The following is a 25,374-nucleotide window of genomic DNA, read 5'->3' as shown; positions in this document are numbered from 1 at the left end:
AAGGGATCTCTCTCTCAATTGCCTTTCCCAAGGTTTCTTCCATTTTTTTTTCCCTACAATAATTTTTTTGGGAGATTTTTCTTGACTTCTTAGAGAATCAAGCCTGGGGGGCGCTATCAAAAGACAGGGTCTGTTAAAGCCCACTGTGGCACTTCTTGTGTGATTTTGGGCTATACAAAAATAAATTATATTGTATTGTATTCGTTTTCTCACTATCCCACAGTGGATACACGTATTGAGTCTTTCAAAGTGACTTAGTATTACTTTGGTGTCTTTTCAAGTAGGTCCTATTGTTAGGTTTTAACCTACTTTGTCCGCGACTTGATTTTTGTTTTGCCTTCTGGTTTTGAGTATTGCATTTTTTTTTAACAGTTACAACTCTACCTGCATTTTTGACTACAATTCTGCTGCATTTTACATCTCTTGTCTATTATTTCTCACAATAATTCTTGAGTTTGCAAAACAATTATTCTCAAAACAGTTCTGTGCATTCTAATACATTTGATAAAGTTCTCTACAGCACAAGCACAATATGACCCCACAAGGGTAACTTTCTAAACAGTGTCATACATGCGTGTTGGAGGGGCGCCTTCTGAGCTCCTCGGATGTATCATACCAGCATGGGAAGAGGGTTGGTGCTGTCGCTGACCTTGTCCTCTCTTTTCTGTCCACAGCTCTGAGAAGACCCCCTGTGTGACTCTACTCCTTTTGGTCGGAGTGCTATAAAACCTAGGCTCCTTAGAAAGATGACTGAGCTAACTACAAGATGGAGCTCCATTTTTTGTCAAAGATGAGCACCAAGGACGGATAACTTTCACCCATCAAGGCAATTTTCTTATCATTTGAGACTCATTATTGAGGTTGTGCCATTGTGGGCTCTTTTGGTGAATTCCTACTTTTCATATTTCTAGTCTGTGCCATTCTCCCACTCGATGACAACAACTAGAAAGAGTGACGTGATATGCTTATCTTCAAGGAGAGATGGACAAGGACAAAGTGATGGAGGCCCTGAAGCAGGCCGTGAAGTACTTGGTGCCACAATTGCAGAAGGGGGTATATTCTATGTCCTGCAGTGGCTCAAGTTCTAGCCTGACCTACAGCAAAGATTTCTTACATCCATTATACAAATAATAAACAGAGAAGAACTGAGATATTTAGCTTCATGTTATGAACAAAAAATGTGAAAAATGAACAGTAAAATGGATAAAGGTAGTGTTCAAAATGAAATACATATTAACATCATATACTAAAAAGAACAAACTAATGGCGAGTGCCTTTATTTTGGGAATAGATTTTTGGAATAGATTTACAGATTATGAAGACTGTGGAAGAAGAAAAAAAAAATATGTGACTAGTTACTTGGAATTCCTGAAAGCTTAGACTGTGCAAATCAATCTAAATTCACGTTGGTATTCTTGAAAAAAATTCTAGGAGAGGCCATTAAGGAGAGCACGGAAATAGAAAGAGTGCATTGCTTAGCTTGTAAATGGTCTCCCAGGAATTTTAAAGTTCACGTTGACAAAGCTGAGTAAAAAGAAAATGGCTTATTCCAAGAAAAAGAACAGAAAGATTGATTTTGAGAATATTCAGATTTACATCTTCCTAGACTTTTCTGTGGTAACCACTAAAACAAGGCACCATTTGTGACTGTGAGTTTTCCACAGATATGGGTTTGGCACTGTCTGACACCCACAGTCATAATTTGTTCGGGAAAATGTATTAATTAATGATACTGAACAATAAGGATTTTGTGTCCTGGACATATCTGATTGTATCTTATAGATTTTGGTTTGCTGAACACAAATAAGCCCCTTTAAATTTTCATGTCACACACTCTTTTCTTGCATCACCAAGTTTTGAGGTCTCCTCTCGCATTTTCTAGAAGGTATCACACAAGAAGTGACCCTGCAGAGGAGGGTACCAGTCTACGAGGCACACACTCATCACAAGCCTTTTTAGTGTCACCAATCAACACTAAAGGATGGGGGAGAAAACCGTGCGTTAGCTTGCTTGGCTAACTTAATACAGTCAGCAGCCAGGCTGGGATTTGAACACAGGTTCCAAATAAAATATATATGGACATACACTTTACCTGTGACTGTTATTTTGTTTATTGATATGTAACAACAAATCTATTAAATGGGTGTAATGTGAATTAAGGTACGAGTACAAACCACAGTGCGGGTAGGTTTGGGTACGACCTGCAGCAGGAACCGGTGGGTCCGGGTTCCACTTGTAGTACCTGTGTAATGGGATGGATATATCTACCCAGCTAAGTGTCAGGATTCAAGGTTACATCCACAGGTACAACTTACTTGAGGAGGGACAAAAATTATTTTTTAAAGACTTCTCCACTATATTTTTAAAACCTAAATAAGGTATGGTCCTCAGAAAGCACAACCTGGACTCCAACCTGCTACTGACCTTCTACCGCTCGTCCATCGAGAGCCTGCTGACCTACTGTATCACAGTATGGTACGGCAGCTGCACCATGGCAGACAAGGAGAGGCTTCAGAGAGTAGTAAAGGCAGCACAGAAGATCATTGGCTGCCCTCTCCCTCCTTGATGGACATTTACACCTCCCGCTGCCTCAGCAGAGCAAAAAACATCATCAAGGAGAGCTCCCACCCTGGCTCTGATCTATTTGACCTGTTGCCTTCAGGGAGGCGCTACAGGTGCATCACAACAAGGACAAACAGACTCAAGAACAGCTTTTTCCTAAAAGCCATAACCATTCTAAACTCACACATGCACTGACTACACAGTCTAACCCCTCCAACTCCTGGACTTCCTTATACCCATCAACTGTGTAATATCCAATATCTAAATGGTACTGATAATAACTGTGCAATATCTGTATACTCTACAATATCATTACTCTCAGGGTCCAACATCCACTACTTACTGCACATGATCATCATTATTGTGCAATATTTAAATTATGTGCAATAACCCAATAGTGCAATAGTTATTATTCTTTCCATATGTATATAGCGTTGCAGGCGTTTTTTGCAATTTTTTGCACCATTTGTTTATTTACTTGTTGTGTTCTACATATATGTCTGCACTGAAGGAGCTGCTTTTAATCTCATTGTACATGTGTATAGTGACAATAAAAGTCACTCTATTCTATATTCTATTCTATGGTCAAAGACTGGAGCAGAGAATGTAAATGGACATACAAAGATAAGCACTGGAAACTAACTGCCATTAAGAAAATGTATGAATGAGCTTTGCAAAAGTTTTGCAAAGTTTCAACGGTTATTAAGGCAATTTTAAGTAACATGCATTGTGTATATCAGGGGTCTCCTGCTACAGGTTTTCATTCTCACCTTTTCCTTAATTAGTAATCAGTTTTTGTTGTTAATTGACTTTTTTTCCCTTCATTTGACTTGCCTTGTTTATTTATTAATTGCTTCAGTTTTCATTAAATGGCAGCCAAACAAAAATGAGATGTGAGATGAGCTAACAGATAACCAGCTAAGTCGGGGCCTCAAACTCCAACCGATTTCACTCCAGCCAGTGTCTTAATCAGAAGCAGTTCTTATTCTTAATTAAACCCGTTATTTAATTCCATGGCCTGTTTTTGCTCTCATTCAGCAACAGCTGACATTTCCAACACTGCTGATTTTGCTTTTTTCTAAGAGCACCATTGCAATGTTTTGGTGACCTGAGCATGTCCACATTACTGAGACCTTCACCCTTTTCAGATTTTGAATGATGGACACAGGGTGCTGGTCAGACGTTGGCTCATTTTGTATCTTATTATTGTTGAGCTGATAATTACTGTATGGATAAAAGAAACAATTAAGAGGTCTCCGTCTTAAATAGCAAGTCAATTAAAATTAAAGCAAAAAGTTAATTAACAGCAAAAACTGGCCATTAATTAAGAGAAGGGTTGAAGTGAAAGGCTACAGCCTCGGTAACCGTCCCCAATCAGAATTAGACACCCGTGCTATCCCTGTGGTCCGCTCTGCTTTTGACATGGGTGGACATCATGATTAGATGGCATGATAGGCAGTGGGTAAATTACTATATGGCCCGACTTATTCACTTCTGGTATCGACCATATATTTCTTTACAGTTTATAAGACAAATTAGTTTTAAATTAGCCAAAATACAGTGCATGAGAGTGAGCACCTTTCCAAAAATGTATAACACAAACAATTAGCGTTTATCTTCAAATCTGAAGTTCACTTATCTTGAATGACCTCTTGCATTAACACTCTCTAATGGAGTGTGCACTGTGTAGTCTTATGCCTGGTTATGTCTCTTTGCTTTGGATTCACTGTATTGGCAATCTGCTTTTGGAATTGCCTTTATTGGCACCGTACGCCTTTTGTGCTCTTTGGAGCTTCACAGTATTGTGACAGAGCATTTTTGTTAAAAGTAAATCTTTTATTCTATAAAGATTCTTCAAGGCTCTTTTTGTGTCTAGATGGTTGAAGGGTGGTTCCCCTGTCTAGTGGGCATTTTTTGGAAATGCTTTTGGGATTCTTTAGTGCTTGGGACTCCTAATCCCACATTAATATCTTACGAATAGAATAAAACCTGCTTTCATCAAATGTAGACTGAAATTGAAAGTGTTATCATTGTCTGTGTCTGGCTTGAAAAGAGAAGGATGTAACCCAAAACTGGACTGTTATTGTGAAGGGATATTTTATCTGCCTTTGCTCCAGTTGTAAAAAAAATGTCATGTAACGTGCTGTGGGATGTTTGTTTAAAATGAAAGAAACTATAAAAAATAGTTTCTTGTTACTTTAATACTAACAAGTCAATTCTGAAGAACAACCACTGCAGAAAGGTCAGACAGGTTGAAAAATTGATATTTTTTTTTTAGCTGGAGGATAAAAGAGAAATTGTTTTGTTCAGTATAAAAACTACTGTGCTGATAGGGAAAGTTCATCTTGTTGATATGCGAGTTCAATAATACCGTAATGCATTTTAAAATGTGTTGCTTTGATTTGAATTCATTTGTAATTTACTCCAAAATGCTTGTTTTTGCAGATACCTAAAATAAGCTAAATATTTCACAAATCTAGTATTTTGACAGCAGCAAACTCAATTACATGGCTTAATTTGATGTATATACTTCTTCCGATGGCTGTTTGTAAATTCACATGCAAAGTTCAAGAACAGTGACACCAAATATAATTTTGTTTTACTTCAACACCAATGCTCTCCAATTAATACAGTAGCTTAGTTAAAATCAACACCAGCAAGACCTTAGACTACCTTTACTCTACAAGGTGCACAACCTGCAAAAGTCTTTCTCAACCTGCTTATTCCTGAAGAATACCACAAATATATTGTTGTTTTGAGTAATCCTCAAGTTGTTTTCTTAAAAGACTTTTTTTTTCTATATGAGAGCTAACCAAAATATACGAGGTGAGAAACAAAAATAACCGGAATGGGCTTGTTGGCTTTCCTGGAAAACCGTCTGGAGGTCGGCCGGATATGAATCATAGAACTATATCTCCTCCTACACGCCCTCTCAAACCGTCGACCAGCCAGGTATATCCTGTGAATAGCCCAGTCAATATTTACACAACAATTGCTACACGAGTTGCTGCGATAATGTCGGGTGAAAGAAATCGAACAGCGAACCAACATCAAATTTCTCACGAATTTTGTCTTTTCCTGTAAAGCAGTTTTTGACTGACAAAAACATTCCTGTCCTCGATCATCCTCCCTGATCAGCCGATTTATCTCCATGTGATTTTTACTTGTTCGTGAAAATCAAAACTGACCTGAAGGGAACACATTTTTCTTCAGTGGATGAAGTGAAGGCAGAAACGGCAAGCCTGTTGAAGAGCCTCAAGCAAGAAGACTTCCAGCACTGTTTCAATCAATGGAAGATACGTATGGAGCGGTGTAGAGATCGGGAGGGGGAGTATATAGAAAGTGACAATGTTTAGAATGCAGAAATTCATCAATATATGTATATCATTTTACCAATCCGGTTATTTTTGTGTCTCACCTCGTAAAGTAATCTGTGATGTCCTAAATGCTGACTTATCTGAGACTATAATTACCATTAATAAATGTCTCCAACAACATTCTGTAAGAAATGAGATATTTTGCATCAAAATGTAAGCTGCATTATTCACCATTATTAGGCCTGTGATCATAACAACTAACATCACACTCAAAAAATAATAAAAGAGCTGTATGTTTTACTCTCAAATCATTAAATCTAAAGAAAGATGTCTACTGCATTCCGACATGGAACTCCTTACAGCTATTTAAAATGGTCTGATACAATTTTTCAAACACCAGGAATGTTTTAGGCTCAAAGAATAATGATATGAACTTTGATGGCTGCAATCAGAATAATGTCTCGCTTCCAGGAACCAAACAAAATTCAATCTGAAGTGATTAGGAAGTGATGTCTCTGCACTCTGCCTCTCTGATTATGCTAGGTTAGCTATTTTTAAATTACCAAGCATCACACTATTGTTTTCTCCTTGACAGATTGTTCCTAAAAAGCATTATTAAATGATTAAATTAGCAGAAGCCAGAGTGCTTAAAAATAGGATTAAAGAAAGAAAACACCTGGACTAAAGTCAGTAGAATCCCCAGCACCAATGCACATGATTTATGTTACCTTTAAAGTTGCCCCCAGTGACCTCAGACCAGTTGAATGCCTTGCCAGTTTCAGTACTCGAAATATCCTCATCAGTCGCAAGACCTGAACAAGTTTTCCTAAGTTCCCCAGCTCTGAGTCACTCCCCACTGTCATGTCAAACAGCAGTGTGAAGTAAATAGGAAGCACAGATACAATATCAATGATGTTAAGTGGGTGTAGAAAGAACTTTTTCGTGTTAGGTGCCAGAAGCATGCGAGCAAAAACTTCAAAGGTGAACCAACAAATGCAAAAATACTCCAGGATCTGTAATGTGGGGTCTTCCAGCACCTTACCATCCTCATCAAGTATCTGATACTCTGGGATGCTATTGATGCACATAGTCGTGATGGATGTGATCACCACACTAATGGACAAAAAACTGAAGAGCTTACTGGGAATAGAGTAGCCAGGATTCTCCAAGGTTAACCAAAGTCGTTTGCGAACATTCCCACAGCGTACATCATGGAAGTGCTGCATGTCCTTATTCAAGTCAGAAATTTCATCAACAGAGGTGTCAATACTACTGACATCACTCTCCTCATCCCAGCTCTTGTGATGATTCTCTAGCTTTCGGTCATGATATCGGTAACTACAGCATGTGTCAAGGAAGAATTCGTTAATCCCCCAGTATTCAATCTCTTGGCAGAATGAGAAGACACAGAGGTCCTCCACAATGTGAAGTTTCCCAGTCTGGTAAAAGTGCAGCACATATGGAAACAGACCGGGGTTCCTGTCAAAGTAAAACTCCTTCTCTGTAACATCATAGTCATCACAGATCTGAAGGATGGACTCCTCTGAATCACAAGACAGTAGCCGGCCAAGTCGGGTGTCAGGAAACTTTTTCAGAGTACTGGAGCAGAGGCTTCTCTTGAGGCCACCTACATTAATGTTGAGGACATCCTCCTCAGAACTTGAATCCCAGTCATGGAACGTCTCACTGACCATTGCTGTCTATGTAAATATGGCCTTTTCTGCCTGAAAAAACAAAGAATTAAAGCAGAATCATAGAATATAAAGAAATACCAAATAGAGGGTAGCATGGAGGTGCCATTCTTCATTCTGCAGCCTTACAGCTGTAGGAGACTCAATTAGAATACCTAGCCTTGCGTTAGAGTGATACTCTATATTTAAAATACTCTGACAATCAACAAAATGTGAACTAGCCTGTTTTAGTGTGCAAGAGAATTAACAGGAAAAGGACACTTTTGTTCAAATTGACTCAGAATCCAGAAATCCTTCGAAAGTTGCCTACCAATTTGAATAGTAATGGCATAGATGACTCTGGGACAGACAAATAAAGCACCATGTTATGTACATAAAGAGATATCCCCTGTTCAACACCCCCCAGTGCCCACCTGCCCCATAACTCCCTCCATCTCTGACAGCTTCTAGAGGTGGATAGCTAGTGGTTCAGCAGCCATTGCAAAAAGCATTTGCGACAGAGGACACCTTTCTCAGGCTCCTGGACCAGAACAGAGCATCCCAAATAGACATCCAGACTTAACGGTGACAAAGGCTGCTTCTACATCAAGAGACAGCAGGACCTATAATATCCAGATTATGTAGGTGAATACACTACATTAAACGAGCTGTGAAGACTGGATGCTTATTGTCTGTCTTTCTCTAGGTACTTTGTTTTTTTTTTCATATCCCAAAAATGTACTGGTCAGGCTGCCCTAGTGTGTGAGTGAATATGCCCAGTGACGGTTTGGTAGCCAGGGTAAGTTCATTCCTTGTGCCCAGTGCTGTTAAGACAGACTCCATCCACCCCCACGCTGAACAGAATTAATTAATTCAAGAAATACTTGAATGAGTGGTCCAAAAAATAAGTCTAGAAAGAAATTCTTCTGCAAATGAGACACAAAACACCCATATTATTATTATTATTATTATTATTATTATTATTATTCATCCATCCATTTCCCAACCCGCTATATCCTAACTTCAGGGTCACGGGGGTCTGCTGGAGCCAATCCCAGCCAACACAGGGCGCAAGGCAGGAAACAAACCCTGGGCAGGACGCCAGCCCACCGCAGTATTATTATTATTATTATTATTATTACTACTACAAAGGACGTAGATCTTTTTCATTTTAATTATCATTCTACTTTATTTGTTGCTTCATAACTTCAAAACCAAACAAAGTGGAAACAGTGTGCATTACTAAGGATTATGGCGAATGTGGATGTGGGGCTAGGCTTTTATCATCTTTTAATAATGACTTCATTAAATTCAATCAGAGTGCACTTTTCTGACTGGACTGCTTTGCAAGAGCTTTTTTAAGAACTCCATTTAAAGCAATTCATTTTCTATGTGAATTTCTCAGCTAGTTGTGTGACAGCCTGATTATACTTTTTAATTCCTGTGTTAGCATGTTCCTTGAAGAAAGATTGCCAGATAAAAGCAAGGAACACTGATTGTTGTGCTCTGATGAGACCTCCGGATGTTGTGCTCCTACTAGATTACCGAGGTGGTGGGATGTTTTTGTTGTGCATATGGTCCTATCTCATCTGTTCAATTTATTTAAACTTTCTCCATTAATCAAATTAAAGTTGCACAGTGATTATGACTGATTCTCAGTAAGATAAATAGAAACATGAGCCACATTCATTTAGACAGGTCACTGTGCCCAGGTCGGCTGAGTTACGGTGACCAGCCCTGTTCCTAGAGAGCTACAGTGGTTCCATATAATTTTAAATTAGAAAACAATTCTTGTGGTTAATACAGCATGCCATTCCTGATATAGTTTGTGCTTCTCTCAAGGTCTTTACCTGAAAATAAATGAACCACGGTGTATTACAATCAGTCGGTACTTCAACGTTCTTCTCCCTAAAGGTGTTGCACAGTAGTGCACTTGTTAATCTTATTGCCTCACAGCTCCTAGGGTTTGGGTTCAAACTCTGGGCCATTTACTCTCCAAGGAATTTGCTTGGGTTTTCTTGGTATTCTAGTTTTTCCCAACTCACAAACATGTACATTTTAGTTTAGTGGGTAGCTCAGTATAATTGAGTATGCGTGCACACAACAAGCTCTTCAATTGTCCTTAACTTTATAAGAAACATCACCTGGATGCACTGGGGTGCATCATCAGTGATGTATCCTGAGGTCATCGGGTTAGGGTTAGGGTTAGGGTTGACCCAGCTGGGGTTGATCAATCCCCAAATTGTATCCCAGTAGCGATTCACGAATCAGCCCTCTTTACCCAGAGCCACCTTGAGGCTTTTTCTGTGGCTTCACTTGTGGATTTAATGGCCCTCTTTTTGGCCGCTCCTGCAACACTCTGAATCTGGAAAATGATTTTTTTCCTGCATTAAAAATCTACTTTATGAGGAACAAATGTTATAAAGTTCAATAATTATTTGTGATTGCCTGTTAAAAATAACATAACATGATCCACTCAGCCATTTTCAAATCTAGGTTAATCTAATTGAGGGTCGTGTGGAAGGAAAGAGGTAACCAGTTAAAATTCTTAACAAAATGAGTGGAAAAATTTCTGAAAGTGAACAGAAACCTTTCCGGTAACAAAGCCTCTTTCTGTATTTCAAAGTCTAGTAAAAGCAAGTCTGTGATTCATTTGAGAGACTGCAGTCTGAGAGCTGAAGTGAGCGATCTATCTAATAAGATGAGAAGTTTGATTAACAACAAGTATTGACTTGAAGGTAAAAATTTGGTTACGACAAAAGCCTGCGGCCACTGTGCTTATCTGCAGCGTACGATAGCCATCCCTGCTCTCGAGGACGACTACTGCATTAAAGTAATATGACCTTTACAAGGAGCTTCCATTAAAGAGAGCGGGTGAGTCATCAGCCTCTGCTCAAAAACACCCCAAACCGAACAAGCTGTCTGCTGTCATGGTAAATATAAATATTTCGATTTGTTTTGCATGTTTACAAGTACATTTATTTTTTAATTAAATATCAGTGCTTTTTTATGTCTCATAAGTAGATGGGGTGGCATGGTGGTTAGTGCCTCTTTGTTCTAGCAGATCAGTTTGAATTTTGAGCTATGGCACTAGCAAAGACTGAAAATAAAAATAGCAACTGCTATGTTACAGCTGTCTACCAGGTATGACACATTTGATGAAGGCTATATAGCTGACAGGTTGTGTCTCTAACCTTCTCTTCTGTTTTTCTGAAGTGTGCATGGAGTCTATGCCTATTTTTTGTTTTTTCTCTCTTCTGCAGAAGCCCACCGATGCAGTCCTTCACTGACTCCATTGCTTATTAGAAGAGCCTCAGTTATTACAGCCTGACTAAACAACACCCTGCAACACTGCAAGGGAGTACGCGAGTATCTGTGGAGGTTACACTGGTTTCTGTGCTTGTAAATCAGAAGTATGCCATTTTCCAAATGATTTTTGTACTGGTACCTTCTATAAACTAGTGAAAATGATCATGGACTGCACATGTTGAACGTAGACGGCTATCTGCGGTAGACTACTAGCCAGCATGCCAAATAGCAACAGTAGTATCATCATGCGTGCAAAGTACACTGGAATTCTTCCTTGCATTTCCAGCCAAAAGTCTTGCACAGTTAGTTTCTATTTCGAGATGCTGTTTGTATGATATCTATTCCAGGGAGACCCTACATCTCCAGCAAGGAAGTAAGCAGAGGATGGGCTCAAGGAAAACTATGAGATTCGACAGTTGGAAGAAGGAAATAAAAGCAAGAAAGAATAAGGTTTGCATTCTAAATAAAGGGCATTCATATTCACCTCTACACATTTTATCATCTCCTTAAATGAAAAAGTTAATGGCTCAAGATAGTTATGTATACCATAGCTACCAAAAAAAACTCTTTATAAATGGATTCCTGAGAGAAGAAGTAATTGTCTTTGAAATGGTTGTGAAAAGCAAAATTGATAAAGTAAAGCATTACTCAGCGGGTGTGAAGGTTCAGCATGCAAATTATACTCTGCAGAACAGTAACTGCGCTATATATCTAAGGGGAACCATGACTTGTAAGCTGTACTTTGTTGTGCAAATTAAATTCTGTTTTCTCTAATCTTTCTCTGATCAGCACTTAACATAACCATCCATTTATGCCAACTTACTAAAAATATCCCCCCAAAGGCTTAGATTGTGTTTTGATGAGTTGTATTACCCATTAAGAGTCTGGTAATTTATACTGACATTTAGCTTGAAGCCATGATGGCATTTAACACAACAACAACTGTGGCCACTGCATGCCAGGGCTAAGCCAGGTCATTCTCGTCTGAGGCGTCACCTTAACTCATCAGCACCCTCTAAAAACAAACAAAATAAAATAAGAAACAACCCGACATTCTAACACACACACACACACACAAAAAGGATTTTGGAACAAAGGGGAAAAACTCAGATGCAATTGCACACATTTCAGTCCCATTTCTGTACTGGGTTTTTCTAAGTCGTGACTGGTAACAGGGCATAATATTAACTGGCATGGGACGAGAACAAAAATGTCCTACAAGTTTGAAAGTCGTTATTATTTGATACAATTTTCTAGTCTGGTAATCCTGAATTGTACAAAGTTTGGTCAAAATATGCATGGATGGACTATGTGTTCATCCAGCCACAGTGATGAACTTCTTTCACATTTATTTTTTTCTGAGAATGTGCCCACTGTCAGCTAATTGTTTACCAAAGTTCTGATGCACTTCTCGAATCAAATGAAAATTAATCGCAATTTTTGTTAATACGCACAGAAAAGTGAAATGATTAATTATGGTTAATTCTGACCAATGCAAAGTTTTAAACTGTTCATTTCTTCTTAGTTAATTTCCACTCCCTTTTTAATCACCCTGCAGCGGTCTCTCAGGTGAATAGACTGGATAAAGCTTTAAAGTAAAAATGTATATAGTACTTCATTTTCCTTTTTTCCCCATGCAAGTGTCTCTCTTTCTTGCCTTTAATAAATATAATGTATCCTAGTGTTAACCCATCGCTTTTCTTCCTGCTTTCTCCAGTTTCTTCTTTCACTTGCACTTCCCCGGTCACTTTCTTTCTCTCCGTTACTTGTGTTTGTCCCGTTTTATTTTCTGTACCGTATTTTAGACCATGTTTTCTTACTCTCAGTCCCATCACTAGTTTTCTTCATTTTGTTCTTCTTCTAGACTGCGTCCATTCCTCATACGAATATTTTGCACTCCATGAGTAAAGTTGGTCAATAATTCAGCGCCCAGAGGCTCTCAAGCCAGAATCACTGGGCTGGAAAATCTGAAGTGAAACACACAGCTGATATACATAGAAAAAAAAAAGGAAGAAGAAGGCGAAAAAGCCTGACATCCCATTGCACGCTGCATGTCGTTTTAACATATCCCTGAAGTACTAAAGGGTTCAATTTTAAAGTTGGCCAAAGATAAGAATGAGTGCAACCACTCGTCGTCACCTTAAAGCGCTCGCTACGAAATGCAATTTAAAAAGGGCGACGGTTAATTGGTAGAAATAAAGTAGCGAGCCGCTACAACCCCACCCGGAACACGCACCCTGTCCCCACCGGAGTTCGGGAACACTTCGTAGTGGTCCTGGTACTCACCTGACAGGACCGATCGCTACCTCTGAAGCGTCTTTCTGCTTCTGTGCCCATTCCAGTGCCCGCAGAAGCTCACGCACGTGCCATTGAATAGGCACTCTCTCTCTCTCTGTCTCTCTCGCTGTCTCTCTCTCTCTCTCTGGAGGACTCGCGTCTCAGCCGACTGCTCAGACCTGTCCAGCACCTGTCTTCTCAAACACTGGGCGAGCAGTACCACACCCCAAGCTTCACTGTCATTTTCCTTGAATGACTTCCAAGGGGTGGTGAAGATCTTATGGTCTCGCGCAATTCGTGCAGTGGCGCGTGCCAACCCCAGCCGCCGCAGCCAGAGCTGCGCCCGACAGCCGCCTTAAGAAATGGGTGGTGCCCTTAGTACAAATGGGACGTGCGCAAGGTGACCGAGCGTTACAGGTGGCGTCGCTTCGTTTGCTTTAGGATGTCCTGCAGCTTTAGAAAATCTGCCTGTCAGAGGAAACTGGAACATGACATGCAAAATTAACATGGAAAGTGCCTTCAGTCTAAATAAAGATCAGAAACTACGAGCTGCACAACAGTAACAGTGCAACACCACGAAGGACGTAAAAATATATGTAGGTATCAGTAAAGAAGCGGTGCACTCCTTACACCCCAAACTGCCCGGAAAATGAGCAACTGGCAACTCTGGAGCTAACCCGACGTAACCGTTAACTTCAGATGTCTCCCAGTATAAAGCTGGGGACTCCGTGTGCATAAGGGAATAATTCAGACCCACGTAATCAACTGCGTTTTCAAGAAATTAGAGGCCGAGAGAGCACCCACGGGAGAACATGGATGCTCCACAGAGAAAACACAGCAGCTAACAGGGTGTAACCATTAATAAGGCGGGGCACACTATACAGCAGGGGTTCTTAACCTGAGGTCGGTGGAGCCCTGGTGGGTCGCATGGATGGGTTTCAGGGGGTCCCTGAGGGTCAGATAAAAATGAACATTTATATGCACTACACAGCCCTGTAGTGTTGATTTAGAATAGATGTGGTAGTAGTAGTAATGGTAGTAGAAAACGTAATAGTAGTAGATCTGTTTTAATTTGCACAAGAGGACTGTATTTCATAATTATAATGAGTGGGCAGTCCTTTTTGCATAAAAAGGAGTGTTTTTTTAGATTATTTACTTTAAAGTTTAATAATACTTTGTGTATGTCATATATGTATGAGACAATCAAATCTTGATAAATAAAGTACATTATATTCATTGCAAGCAAAGTTGTGTTTATGCAGATATTTCTGGGGGAGAGGGTCCATAGCTTTCATCAGATTCTTAAAGGAGTCGGTGACTCAAAAAAGGTTAAGAATCACTGATCTTCAGTGTCCTCCATAATGTTTGGGAGAAAGACACACTTTTTTGATGTACCCTTTGGCTCCATGATTTTGTAGACTTTCATTTAACAATTTGCTTGTGTTTTGGTCACACCATGTAGAAATGACAACTCTTTTTCTATACGGTTCCCCCCAATTCAGAGCACAATCATGTTTGGGACACAACACTGCTAGGTACTGTATATGAAAGCAGTCACATTTAATTTTTTGTTTAATATTCCTTGCATGCAATGACTGGTTGAAGTCAGCAATTCACAGACATCATCAGGTGCTGAGGAACGTCTCTGGTGATGTTCTGCCAAGCCTCTAATGCAGCCATCTTCAGCTCCTGCTTGTTTCGGAGGCTTGTCCCTTGGCATTTTCTCTTCAGCATATGCAAAGGAAAGGGACCAGGCTTGGCCATTCAAGAATTTTCTACTTTCTAGCTTTGAAAAACACCAGGGTTGCCTCCACAGTAAATTTGGGATCGTTATCTTGTGGTAGGATGAAGTGAGTTTGGAGGCATTTACTGGAACTTGAGCAGATACGATGTTTAGATGCATCTCAGAATTCATTGTTCCATCAGCAGTTCCATCATCAATGAAGAGAACTGTGCCAGTACCTGTGGCTACCATACATGCCCAAGCTTTAGATCTGGGGCAGTTCCTTATCATCTCCACATTTTGCTCTTGTCATCTGCTTTAGGTACATCTTCGTCCCATCTGTCCACCGGACCTTTTTTCAGAATTCTGCAGGCTTTTTTAAGTCCTTTTTCATAAACTATAATCTGTCCATCCCATTTTTGTGTCTAATAGTTTGCATCTTGCAGTGTGGCCTCTATGTTTCTGTTCATGAAGTCTTCTGCTGATAGTCGTCTCCGATGAATCCATATTTGCCTCCTGAAGACTGTTTCTGATTTGTCAGACAGGTGTTTGGGATTTTTTCTTTACCACAGTGAGGATTGTTTGGTAATCAGCAGTGGAGGTCTTCCTTGACCTACCAGTCCTTTTATGATTAATGAGCTCGCCAGTGTTTTTTTTTTTTCTTCTTAAGCTTCTTATTATTCCAGAGAGTTGATTTAGGTTATCCTAAAGGTTTTACTGCGGTGGGCTGCCACCCTGCCCGGGGTTTGTTTCCTGCCTTGTGCTCTGTGTTGGCTGGGATTGGCTCCAGCAGACCCCCGTGACCCTCTAGTTAGGATATAGTTTGTACTTTTTGACAGTAGAGCAGAGGGATAAATCAAGGAAAATGTGCCTTTGCCTTATACATTATGGAAGGCACAGTATATGTTATGAATAAAAGCTGAGGAAGACGGTCTGCCAGATGGGAAATGTCACCTGAAGGAAAGGAGAGGTTGACAGTCCAGAGAGCCTTAGAACTCGATCTGCATGACAGAGATTGCAGTCTTAACAATAATGGTTCTTTAATAACATCTTATGTTTCTTTACTGGTTTGTGTATTTCCTCATAGAGTTATTGCTTGAGAAGTCACCATTTCATTCCGGAAAGGGTTCTTTGCATATGAAGTTGGTGCTTTGTGCTTTGAAAAACTCCCTAATATGTAGAAAAAAACCCTGAAGTCTATAATGTATGGTAGACTATCTAGCAGGACACTAACAGATTAAAGACGCCTGGACATAACCTGTGTTACATACATAGGCAGCAAGAGGTCTTTTAAAATTATGACCCAGTGGTGCTTCACAAATCAGTTTCAACCAATTCATGGTTATTTACTCTAAGGAACCTGTTTTTTTCTGGAACCTTCCTGTAGATGGACCACTTAGGAACTAAAAATGGTTCCCCCATGGCATCACTCTGAAGAACTGCTCTGGCACTTTTATTTTTAAGAGGGTAGTCAGTTGTGTATTTGTGCTGATGGGCTTACAAAAACTCTAGAAGTAACAATTGGTTAAAAATAATTGAAGATATGCAGGTTAGGTGTGTTGGCGATGCTAAATTGTCCCTAGTGTGGGCTTGGTGTGTGGGTTTGTTCCTTCCTTGTGCCCTGTGCTGGCTGGGATTGGCTCCAGCAGGCCCCCATGACCCTGTGTTAGGATATAGTGGGTTGGATATTGGATGGATGGATGAAAGGAGAAACCATTAGAGCCTGGCATAGTAGTGATGAGAGTATCTGTCAAGAAACTGATTGAAGTTTTATTTCATTACGTTTAGGTAATGACAGTCAAGTCAATGAAGCAAGTTGTCATCTTTGCAATTTGCGCTTGATGTGATACTGGGAGGATTCTATTTGAGTCAGGAAGAAGCGCTAACATTCGGTGCCATTTGTGTACTGGACATAGCTAAATCAGTCACATTAAGTAATTTACAATTTATAAGCATATGAACTACACTGTGAAGATAATATCTCTAAAATTCATTCCTGTTAGAGTGTGGGGTTGGACGGCACAACTCTGTGTACATAATAGATGGCTACGTTCCCATAAACTGATCTAAACTCTTGCCAAAGATTACATTGAAGTGTAATGAACTGCTGTTGGAGCCTTTCCAAAACTTTGAGAATTGAAAGCCACCAGGCCATTTAAAGACATCCTTATCTGAATGCAGTTTCTCTTAAAGCTCTGAAATCTTTGGAAGTCCAATAACTGGGAATCTATATGTAGTGTTCAAGCACTTTCTGGTTGTATGTTACCAGAAACGGATTGATGGAACTTAATACAGCTGACTAGCACAAAGAACTGCTCTCTGGGCGCTTTGATGGTCTGCAACTGATTTGTTGAGGTTGCTTAATGAAGATAACAGCACACTGGCTTTAGAAGTGCCCACAGTGTGCTCTTCTGATATATAAACGTCTACGTGTGGAAGTGTGTATGTGTGTCCGTCTTACTGGCCTGGAAGTGAGAGGCTACAGCATGAAGCTCAAAGAGCCGGCAGGGCCGCTTCAAGTTATTGGGTCGAAAGAAAATCGAAGTATGAGGCTACAGCATGAAGCTGAAAGAAAGCAACTCCATCGCCAAAGTGAGACCTCTGAAAAAAGACAAACTTGCTTAGCCGTTGATAGACAACGGGGGTGAGCACATCAGCAAAATGAAACCACCGACTCTGCATTTCAATTTTTTTTCTGACAATTTCAATAGTTTCTAGGAGCCCAGGCTTTTTTACAGCACAGGCTTACACAGCTAGTACCATATCATGTCCTTACCTCATGCAAGTAACCGTATTGGGGTGATCATCATTTCTTTGAATGATTAATGGGCACACAGTCATTTTTCAAACTGACATACAGTGTAAAGTTAGTCCTTTTGCTTATGTTTTTGTTTCCTTGTCTTCTTAGGGAGTCGGGGCTGGATGGCTGTCAAAAACAGAGCCTGTTAAAGTCCATTGAGGTATTCCTTGAGTGATTTTTGAACTATACAAGAAGTAAATTGTTGTTATTATTGTTGTTATGATCAACTACACTTTGAAGGCATCTCCACTGAGAGACCATCTTATAGTTACATTCATTCATTTTCCAAATCCATTTAATGATGGAGGAAATTGGAACCTACCTTGAACGGAACATTACATATCATTTCTGGCATGAAAGAAGAATTAGTCTATCTCATTCATTTCCCAGACTTGCTTATTGTAATACGTTGCTACAGGAGGTAGAAGAGTCTATTCTGTTAAAAATGGACACAAAGCTGGAAGTATTCCTAGAAGGGATACCAGTTCATCACAAGGCACAATCACGAAAGGCCACCCCTGGTCCATTTACAGTCGCTAATCACCCTGAAATACACATCTTTGATGCAACAGGGACAACCTACACAGACACTGACCGTGCAGGGATTTGAACATAGCCAAAGCAGTGCTCTTTGCACATTGTGTGTGATGGCTGGTAGATGTCTGGATGTTGACAAAAATAGCAATGACCATGAAATAGGGTTAGGGTTTCTTAATTTCTGATCATGATGTTCTTTGCATCTTGTAAATGATTCATGTACTTTCTTCCCTTGAAGGTGTTGTAACTGAAAAAAGAAGATGGGATGAAACAATATGCATTGAAGAACCATTGTTTCTAATGTAAATGATAGCTGGACTGAATGTTCACCTTCAGAAATGGTAAGGCAGCATTAAAACTCTTTTAAAGTCTGGTGAATGCAAATGGCTTTTGCAAAGTACACGTGTGAGTGGAGCATGCATGCAAATATTAGCTTTATACAGCTCTTTATCATAAAACATTGAGCATCATTATTTTAAGTTCTCCTGCAGTCTGCTTTCAACAATCCATTGAATCGATGAAAGAACAGGAAGATGCAATACTTTCTTTCTTTGCGTGCATCAAAAACCCCCCCAAAAAATGGTGTATTGATGTATTATATAAGAAAGACCTGTGAGATCAGATATGGTGGAGGTGCAGCCGGGCATCTGCTTATCCTAAGAACAAGAATAAAAAAAAACAGTCCCCAAACACCACAGCTGTCTCTGCATGCAGGTTGAGCGTCACAATCACAGAGGGGCTAATGCATTTATTAACAGGTAAGGAGGGCAGAGTTGGAATGCCAGATATGCTCAGTCTTTTCAATACTTAGATTGCTTCATTCTAATTTTTAAATAATAGAGAAATTTTATATTAAATCTATTTTGAGAATATAAAGTTCAGCTTGTCTTTATTTCTCATTGTTTAGTAACAAACCCAGAAATTCACAAAGTAGACATCCCTGAATATCCTGAAGTGTTTATATGAGAGGGTATTGGCCTTAGTGCGCTGCCATTTGTAATTCAGTCAGGTTTTGCATTATCCATGGAAAATCAGTTACAAGTCGACATACATAAGTTACAGGCAGGCTCAAAGGGATGTGTGTTTTCTTTGACGTCAGCAAGACTTTCAGATTTTTTTCATTCCACTCAGTCTAATAAATATACACAAGTATCAAAATCCCAAAAAACGTCCAGTTAAATGTTTACATTTGTGATCTCATTTATCGACCTGTCATTAATTTTAACAGGGTCCTCGATGGCAGCTGCCTCACAGCTCTAAGGGCCAAGGTTCATCCTTGTGCTTCTTCAGGCTGTTTGGTTTCCTTCCAAGTGCCAAAATCACACCCCTTAGTTTAATTGGCATCACCAGTTGGACCCAGTGTAGGTGTGTGCATGACATGTGTGGCCCCTGTACTGGATTCTGTCCGATGTGTTATTAATGAGCTCTTTTCCCTCCATGGGCCTGTTGCTGAAAATTCAGAATCAAAACATTGATTCAGATAGATAGAGATGAGATAGATAGATACTTTATTAATCCCAAGGGGAAATTCACATAATCCAGCAGCAGTATACTGATACAAAGAAACAATATTAAATTAAATAGTAATAAAAATGAAAAAAATTAAAATAAAATTAATGTTAGCATTTACTCCCCCGGGTGGAATTGAAGAGTCGCATAGTGTGGGGGAGGAGCGATCTCCTCAGTCTGTCACTGAAGCTGCTCCTCTGTCTGGAGATGACACTGCTCAGTGGATGCAGTGGATTCTTCATGATTGACAGGAGTTTGCTTAGTGCCCGTCGCTCTGCCACAGATGTTAAACTGTCCAACTTTAATCCTACAATAGAGCCTGCCTTCTTAACAAGTTTGTCCAGGCGTGAGGCATCTTTCATCTTTATGCTGCCACCCCAGCACACCACCACGTAGAAGAGGGCACTCGCCACAACCGTCTGGTAGAACATTTGCAGCATCTTACTGCAGATGTTGAAGGTTAATGTTCATTAACTTTACTAATAAGGAACTCCATGTTTTGTATTAACTGTTTAGGTGCAAGGGATGGTTTTTTGTAAATATTGGTATATTTGTATTTTATATAGTAATTAGGGGTGGCACAGTGGCGCAGTGGTAATGCTGCTGTCTTGCAGTAAGGAGACCCGGGTTTGCTTCCCGAGTCCTCCCTGTGTGGAATTTGCATGTTCTCTCCGTGTCTGCGTGGGTTTCCTCCGGGTGCACAGGTTTCCTCCCACAGTCCAAAGACATGCAGGTTAGGTGCATTGGTGATCCTAACTTGTCCCTAGTTGTGCTTGGTGTGTGCCCAGTGGTAGGCTGGTGCTCTGCCCGGGATTTGTTCCTGTGCTGGCTGGGATTGGCTCCAGCAGACCCCCATGACCCTGTGTTAGGATATAGTGGGTTGGACAATGATTGACTCTCACTCTAACTTCAAAGAGTATACTTCAAAAATTACTATAATAAATTGATCATTTATTTATCCTGATTTTGCTCTGTCATTTTTATAATTAGAATTAGGAGGAGCAAAATCTTTGCAGCAGTTGGTAACTGAGAATAGCCAGCCCAGGAATATTGTAGCATATCTAACTGCCTTATATTCATTTGATTTGTTTCTATATGTTTATTATTGGTACATTCTCTGGTCTGCGGTGGGCTGGCGCCATGGCCAGGGTTTGTTTCCTGCCTTGAGCCCTGTGTTGGCTGGGATGGACATTCTCTAGTACCTCCAGTGTCTTCCCAGATTCCTTGCTGGTTGGTTGACTGACAGTGTAAATGGTGTTGTGGTGGTTTTGTGCTTTCTGGGCTGTATGTTTCAGCCATGGTTCCCCCTGGCCGCTGTTCAAATTCTTGTTTTATGTTTCTTGGTTCATTTTTAATTCTATTTATTATTCTTTGCATTTGATTTTGTCTATGTATGTCTGCTTCTATTACATTTCTTGTGTTTTTTAAGCAGCTCCTTAAAAGGTGGGGGCCACATGCCCATCACCACAAGGGAATGTTATCTTAAAGATGGGGGCAACTCACAATCCCTTCCGATTCATTTGCATGCACTTGGGAGTTGGTGAGTGTTTCTCTGTGTTTCGTTCTGTGCTTTTGAGATTAATTGGATTTTTTGACATTTTTGTTCTGTTCACCTTGCCAGCAACTCCTTTTTGGCCTTTTGTGCTCCATGGAGCTTATGTTTTGTTCAAACATTTTTGAATAATACATATTTTATTTTTAATATTCTGTAATTTCCCTTGTTACTAGCTGGGTTTGATGGTTTCTTCCTCTAGTGGGCATTTTTGGGATATTTCAGGACTTTGCGCTTGGGAACTGTCAAGTTTCATAACAGTCCAATTTATACCTCAGTTGTGCACCTGTGCCTGCTGGGATTTGTCCCATCTCAATATTTGGATGAAGTGAAATACCCAGTTCTTATTTCTGCTTTGATTTAAATACTGTATGTGAGTGAGTTATTATACTCCTTACATAATATATACATCGCACATTTTTAGGTATGTTCGTATATAATGTCCAAAGCACCTATTGTATTAGCAATGTCTATCTGTCTGTCTGTCCACATAAAACAATTCGGCTCCCTTTGGACCAATTTGACTGAAATATAGAACACATATTCTTCAGGGAAAATTGTTAACAAATTTCCAATTTTGTTGAGATATCTTGAATAGAACGTGCTATACACAGCTTTAAAATTTTCAGAATCACCCTTTGAAAAGCATTGGTGAATTTGTGAACTCGTTTAACTTAAAACAGAGAAACGTTTTGTGTGACAGTTGTCCCCTTATCAACAAGACCAGCCCTGTGCTGCATGTATCTTCCTCCTCCCAGTCATTTAAGTCTTAAAAGGTAATTGAACAGTAGCAGTAAAAGTATAAAATGCAAGCAAAGGAAATAAATGAATGAAATACCCAGTGGCGTGTGCCATTGTGCACAGAGCAAATAAACATTAAGTTTATACTATTTTACACTAACCTTACAGCTCCATTATCTGCACATTATAATGATTCACTACTTCACTGGCACTAGTTTACTAGGGTGACTACATGCTCCGGTGACAGGTACAGAGCTAATATTAGGCTATGTGTCCTGATAAATAATAGAAGAATATCAAAATGTTTTAAGTGGCTAACAAAACACTGTTCCACTGAAACAAACATCCTCACAAAATATTTAGAACAGTGCATACAAAACTCAAGGGAATACTGCCTCATGACTCAGCTCCCAGTTTGATGTAATCAAAATACATATAATAGAGTGGCCAAAACTCTGACAGAAAAAGTTTAATTAAGATCTTGTGTTAAATTTGATCAAGAAGCTGACAAAAACACAAAGTACTACCATTTATTTATGTCCACATCAAGCATGGTGTGAAATCCTATGCATTCAATTGTGAAAGTGTTTTTTTTTTCCTGTGCCCTGATCCATCTCTGATGATGATGACATCAAGTAGGCATTAAACAAATGAGGATGGACTTTACGTGTGGTTATAAATGATACACAAGTGTTCCAGTTTGGGTCTTTGAAAATCTCGTCCTCCTATAATTTACCATCAGAGTGCCACTTTCACTTGATATTCATAATGGTGAGTCATTGCCTTTCACTTCTGTTATTACCTAATATTTGTCATAACTGAATAGTTTTGCAAGTCCCATTTCATGAAAATTCCTATAACCAGACATGCTGAAGCATAGAAGGAATTAAATACAAAGGTGTTTATTTATTTATGGTGCTAATTCTCACTTACAGATTGTCGCTGTATGTGAATATGGTGTGTGTGTTTATGTATGTGTGAGAGAGAGTGGTCCCTGTGATGGACTAGAGTCCTCTCCAGGCCTGTTTATGGCCTTTTGACAATCCTAGTAGGATAGTCTCACTGGAACCCTGAAATGGATTGAGAAGATTCTAGAACCTATTGCACCTGCTGAACTCAGTCCATTGAAGGCTACAGTGCCTGCACAGCCCTCGAGTGCATCTGAATGTTATGCCATGCATACCTTTTCTAATTTGTTAAGAATTGGGATTGCTTTTGAATTTAAAATGCTTGGGACACAGTAGGTATAAAATCAATCAGGATTTCAAATGGCATTTAGCAGACCCACATCTATTTTATGCTGATACTCATAATGAATCTGATGCTCTGAGACATTTGGGTTTGTGTATGCTCAAAGTAAAGAAAATAATACTTTCCTGGACAGCATGGTTGGGCAGTGATTACTATAATTGCATTACAGCTCTACAGTCCTGCACCACAGCCACTGTCTGAAAATAATCCTGGACTGGCTACCAGTCTATTGTGGGGTACAATTGTAGGACCAGTTGACATTTAGCATGTTTTTAACTTGTGGAAGGAAAACCCATTCAGACACAGAGAGAAAGTACCAGCTCAAGATGGACAATGCCCAACCTAGGAACTGACCTCAGGACTCTGGAGCACAATGCAACTGTGCTGCCCTTATTACAAACAGTTTTTGTCCCATCTGCTGTTTAAATGACTGCTATACATCTTTGTCTGGTGAGGGTGTGCCACAGGGAAAGGGGTCCTGAGTTGATTCTTGCTTTTATTTCCCACAATATCAGATATGTCTAGAAGAATGTAGTCTTCCGAAAATCTGTGACACTTGAGTGGAACACTCCTGAGACTGTGAATGCTGAACGCTGTGATTCTTGAGACTATAAAAATGGAGACCTGTTATCTGTTCTTTTGGCCATCAGAAAAATGACAGAGCTAAGTCTCAGGTGATTAACAGCTTTTCTCCATTTGTCTGTGCAGTGCTCTCAGCTTTAAAGAATCCAGTAGAATGGACATTAAAATCATGTTATTTCTATTGTGCACTAATGTATTTTGCAATATTTATAGCCAAACAATTATTCCATGCAAAAGCTTTTGTCTTAATGTGTGATTAATTCTTCAGTTTATTTTAATATGCAAGTTCATAATAGAAATATTAATACTCTGGCAATGTTTCCTGTTCTGGAAGATTCGCAATAAGATAAGACAGTTGTTCCTGTAACTTTCCTTTAGACTCTTCACTTAGAATTGAACTAGAACATCTGCTAATCTCCAGTGCTAAATTAACCTGTAAAGCATATATATATATATATTCAATGATTTCCTAAATATATAAAGTCAGTGTCAGAATATATAAAGTCAAAACTTAAATATATAAAGTCATTCCCGAATATATAAAGTCAAAACTTGAATATATAAAATCAACTTCGGTATATATAAAGTCAAAACTTGTTTCTGAATACAGTATATAAAGTCAGCACTGGAATATATAAAGTAAATATATTACGTTTTACTATTTTTTATTATGGTTAATTACTTGCTGATCTGTTTAAATTGTACATCCGTATCCCCATATGCGAGCGGCAGAACCGCAAAGATGCTAGCACGTAGCACAGGCCTGGGGGGGCTGGCGAGTGAAGCGAACAGGTAGCAAAGCCCCCTAGTATATTTTTAAAGATATATATTTGTTTATATATATATAAATATATATATATATATATATACAGTATATATATATATATATATATATATATATATATATATGTATATATTGTGGAGGACTGCCGGCTTCTTATTCCGGTCCTCACTACCCAGGCCGCCAGGAGGAACTCTCCCGACAGCAGGATCGTGCCCCGAGTGGGGGCCGCTGGGAGTCGCTCTAGGGGTGCTTGTGGGCTCATATGTGCCCTATAACCCGGGAGTACGTTGCAGTCACGTGACAGGAAGAAGCGAAGTGCTCCCGGGTTGAAGAAAAGGACTGTTTACCCTCACCCGGAAGTAATAAGGAACTGTGGACTAATTGGGCAGGAACACCTCCGGGTCAGGGGCTATAAGAGGACTACGGGCTAGTCCAGACACGGAGCTGAGCTGGGAGGTAGAGGGGCGAAGTGCCTGGGCAAGGAGGAGAGAGAATATTATTGTGGTGTTTGAGAGATGAGTAGTGTGGAGTGTGCTTGGTGCACAGTATTGATAAATAATAAAAAGTCTTGGACTTGTATCCAGTGTCTAGCGTGATACCTAAGGGTTCAAGGGAGCACTAGCGCCCCCTACTGCCACTATATATATATATATATATATATATATATACAGTATGTATATATATATATATATATTTGTAAAAACAGAGATATTGTGACCACTAGGGGATGCCCAGCTTGCCAAAAATCAGGTCTATTCTT

General features: G+C 39.6%; 1 protein-coding gene across 1 annotated transcript in view; it reads right to left on the bottom strand.

The window, feature by feature from the left end:
* Positions 1-13,543, bottom strand: part of si:dkey-43k4.5 (potassium voltage-gated channel subfamily S member 1) — a 42,078-nt gene extending 28,535 nt beyond the window's left edge. The window contains exons 1-2 of the mRNA XM_039735034.1: positions 13,145-13,543; positions 6,608-7,603 (exon numbers count right to left, since the gene is read on the bottom strand). Of these exons, the coding sequence (XP_039590968.1) occupies positions 6,608-7,573 (966 nt within the window). The 5' untranslated portion in view covers positions 7,574-7,603; positions 13,145-13,543. The remainder of the gene's footprint in view (positions 1-6,607; positions 7,604-13,144) is intronic.
* Between the last annotated feature and the right edge of the window lie 11,831 nt (positions 13,544-25,374).

This window comes from Polypterus senegalus, chromosome 14, assembly GCF_016835505.1.
Source record: "Polypterus senegalus isolate Bchr_013 chromosome 14, ASM1683550v1, whole genome shotgun sequence".
In the NCBI taxonomy this organism is placed as follows: domain Eukaryota; kingdom Metazoa; phylum Chordata; class Cladistia; order Polypteriformes; family Polypteridae; genus Polypterus; species Polypterus senegalus.
The sequence above is the reverse complement of the archived record's forward strand: the minus strand, read 5'-3'. Positions and strand labels throughout refer to the sequence as shown.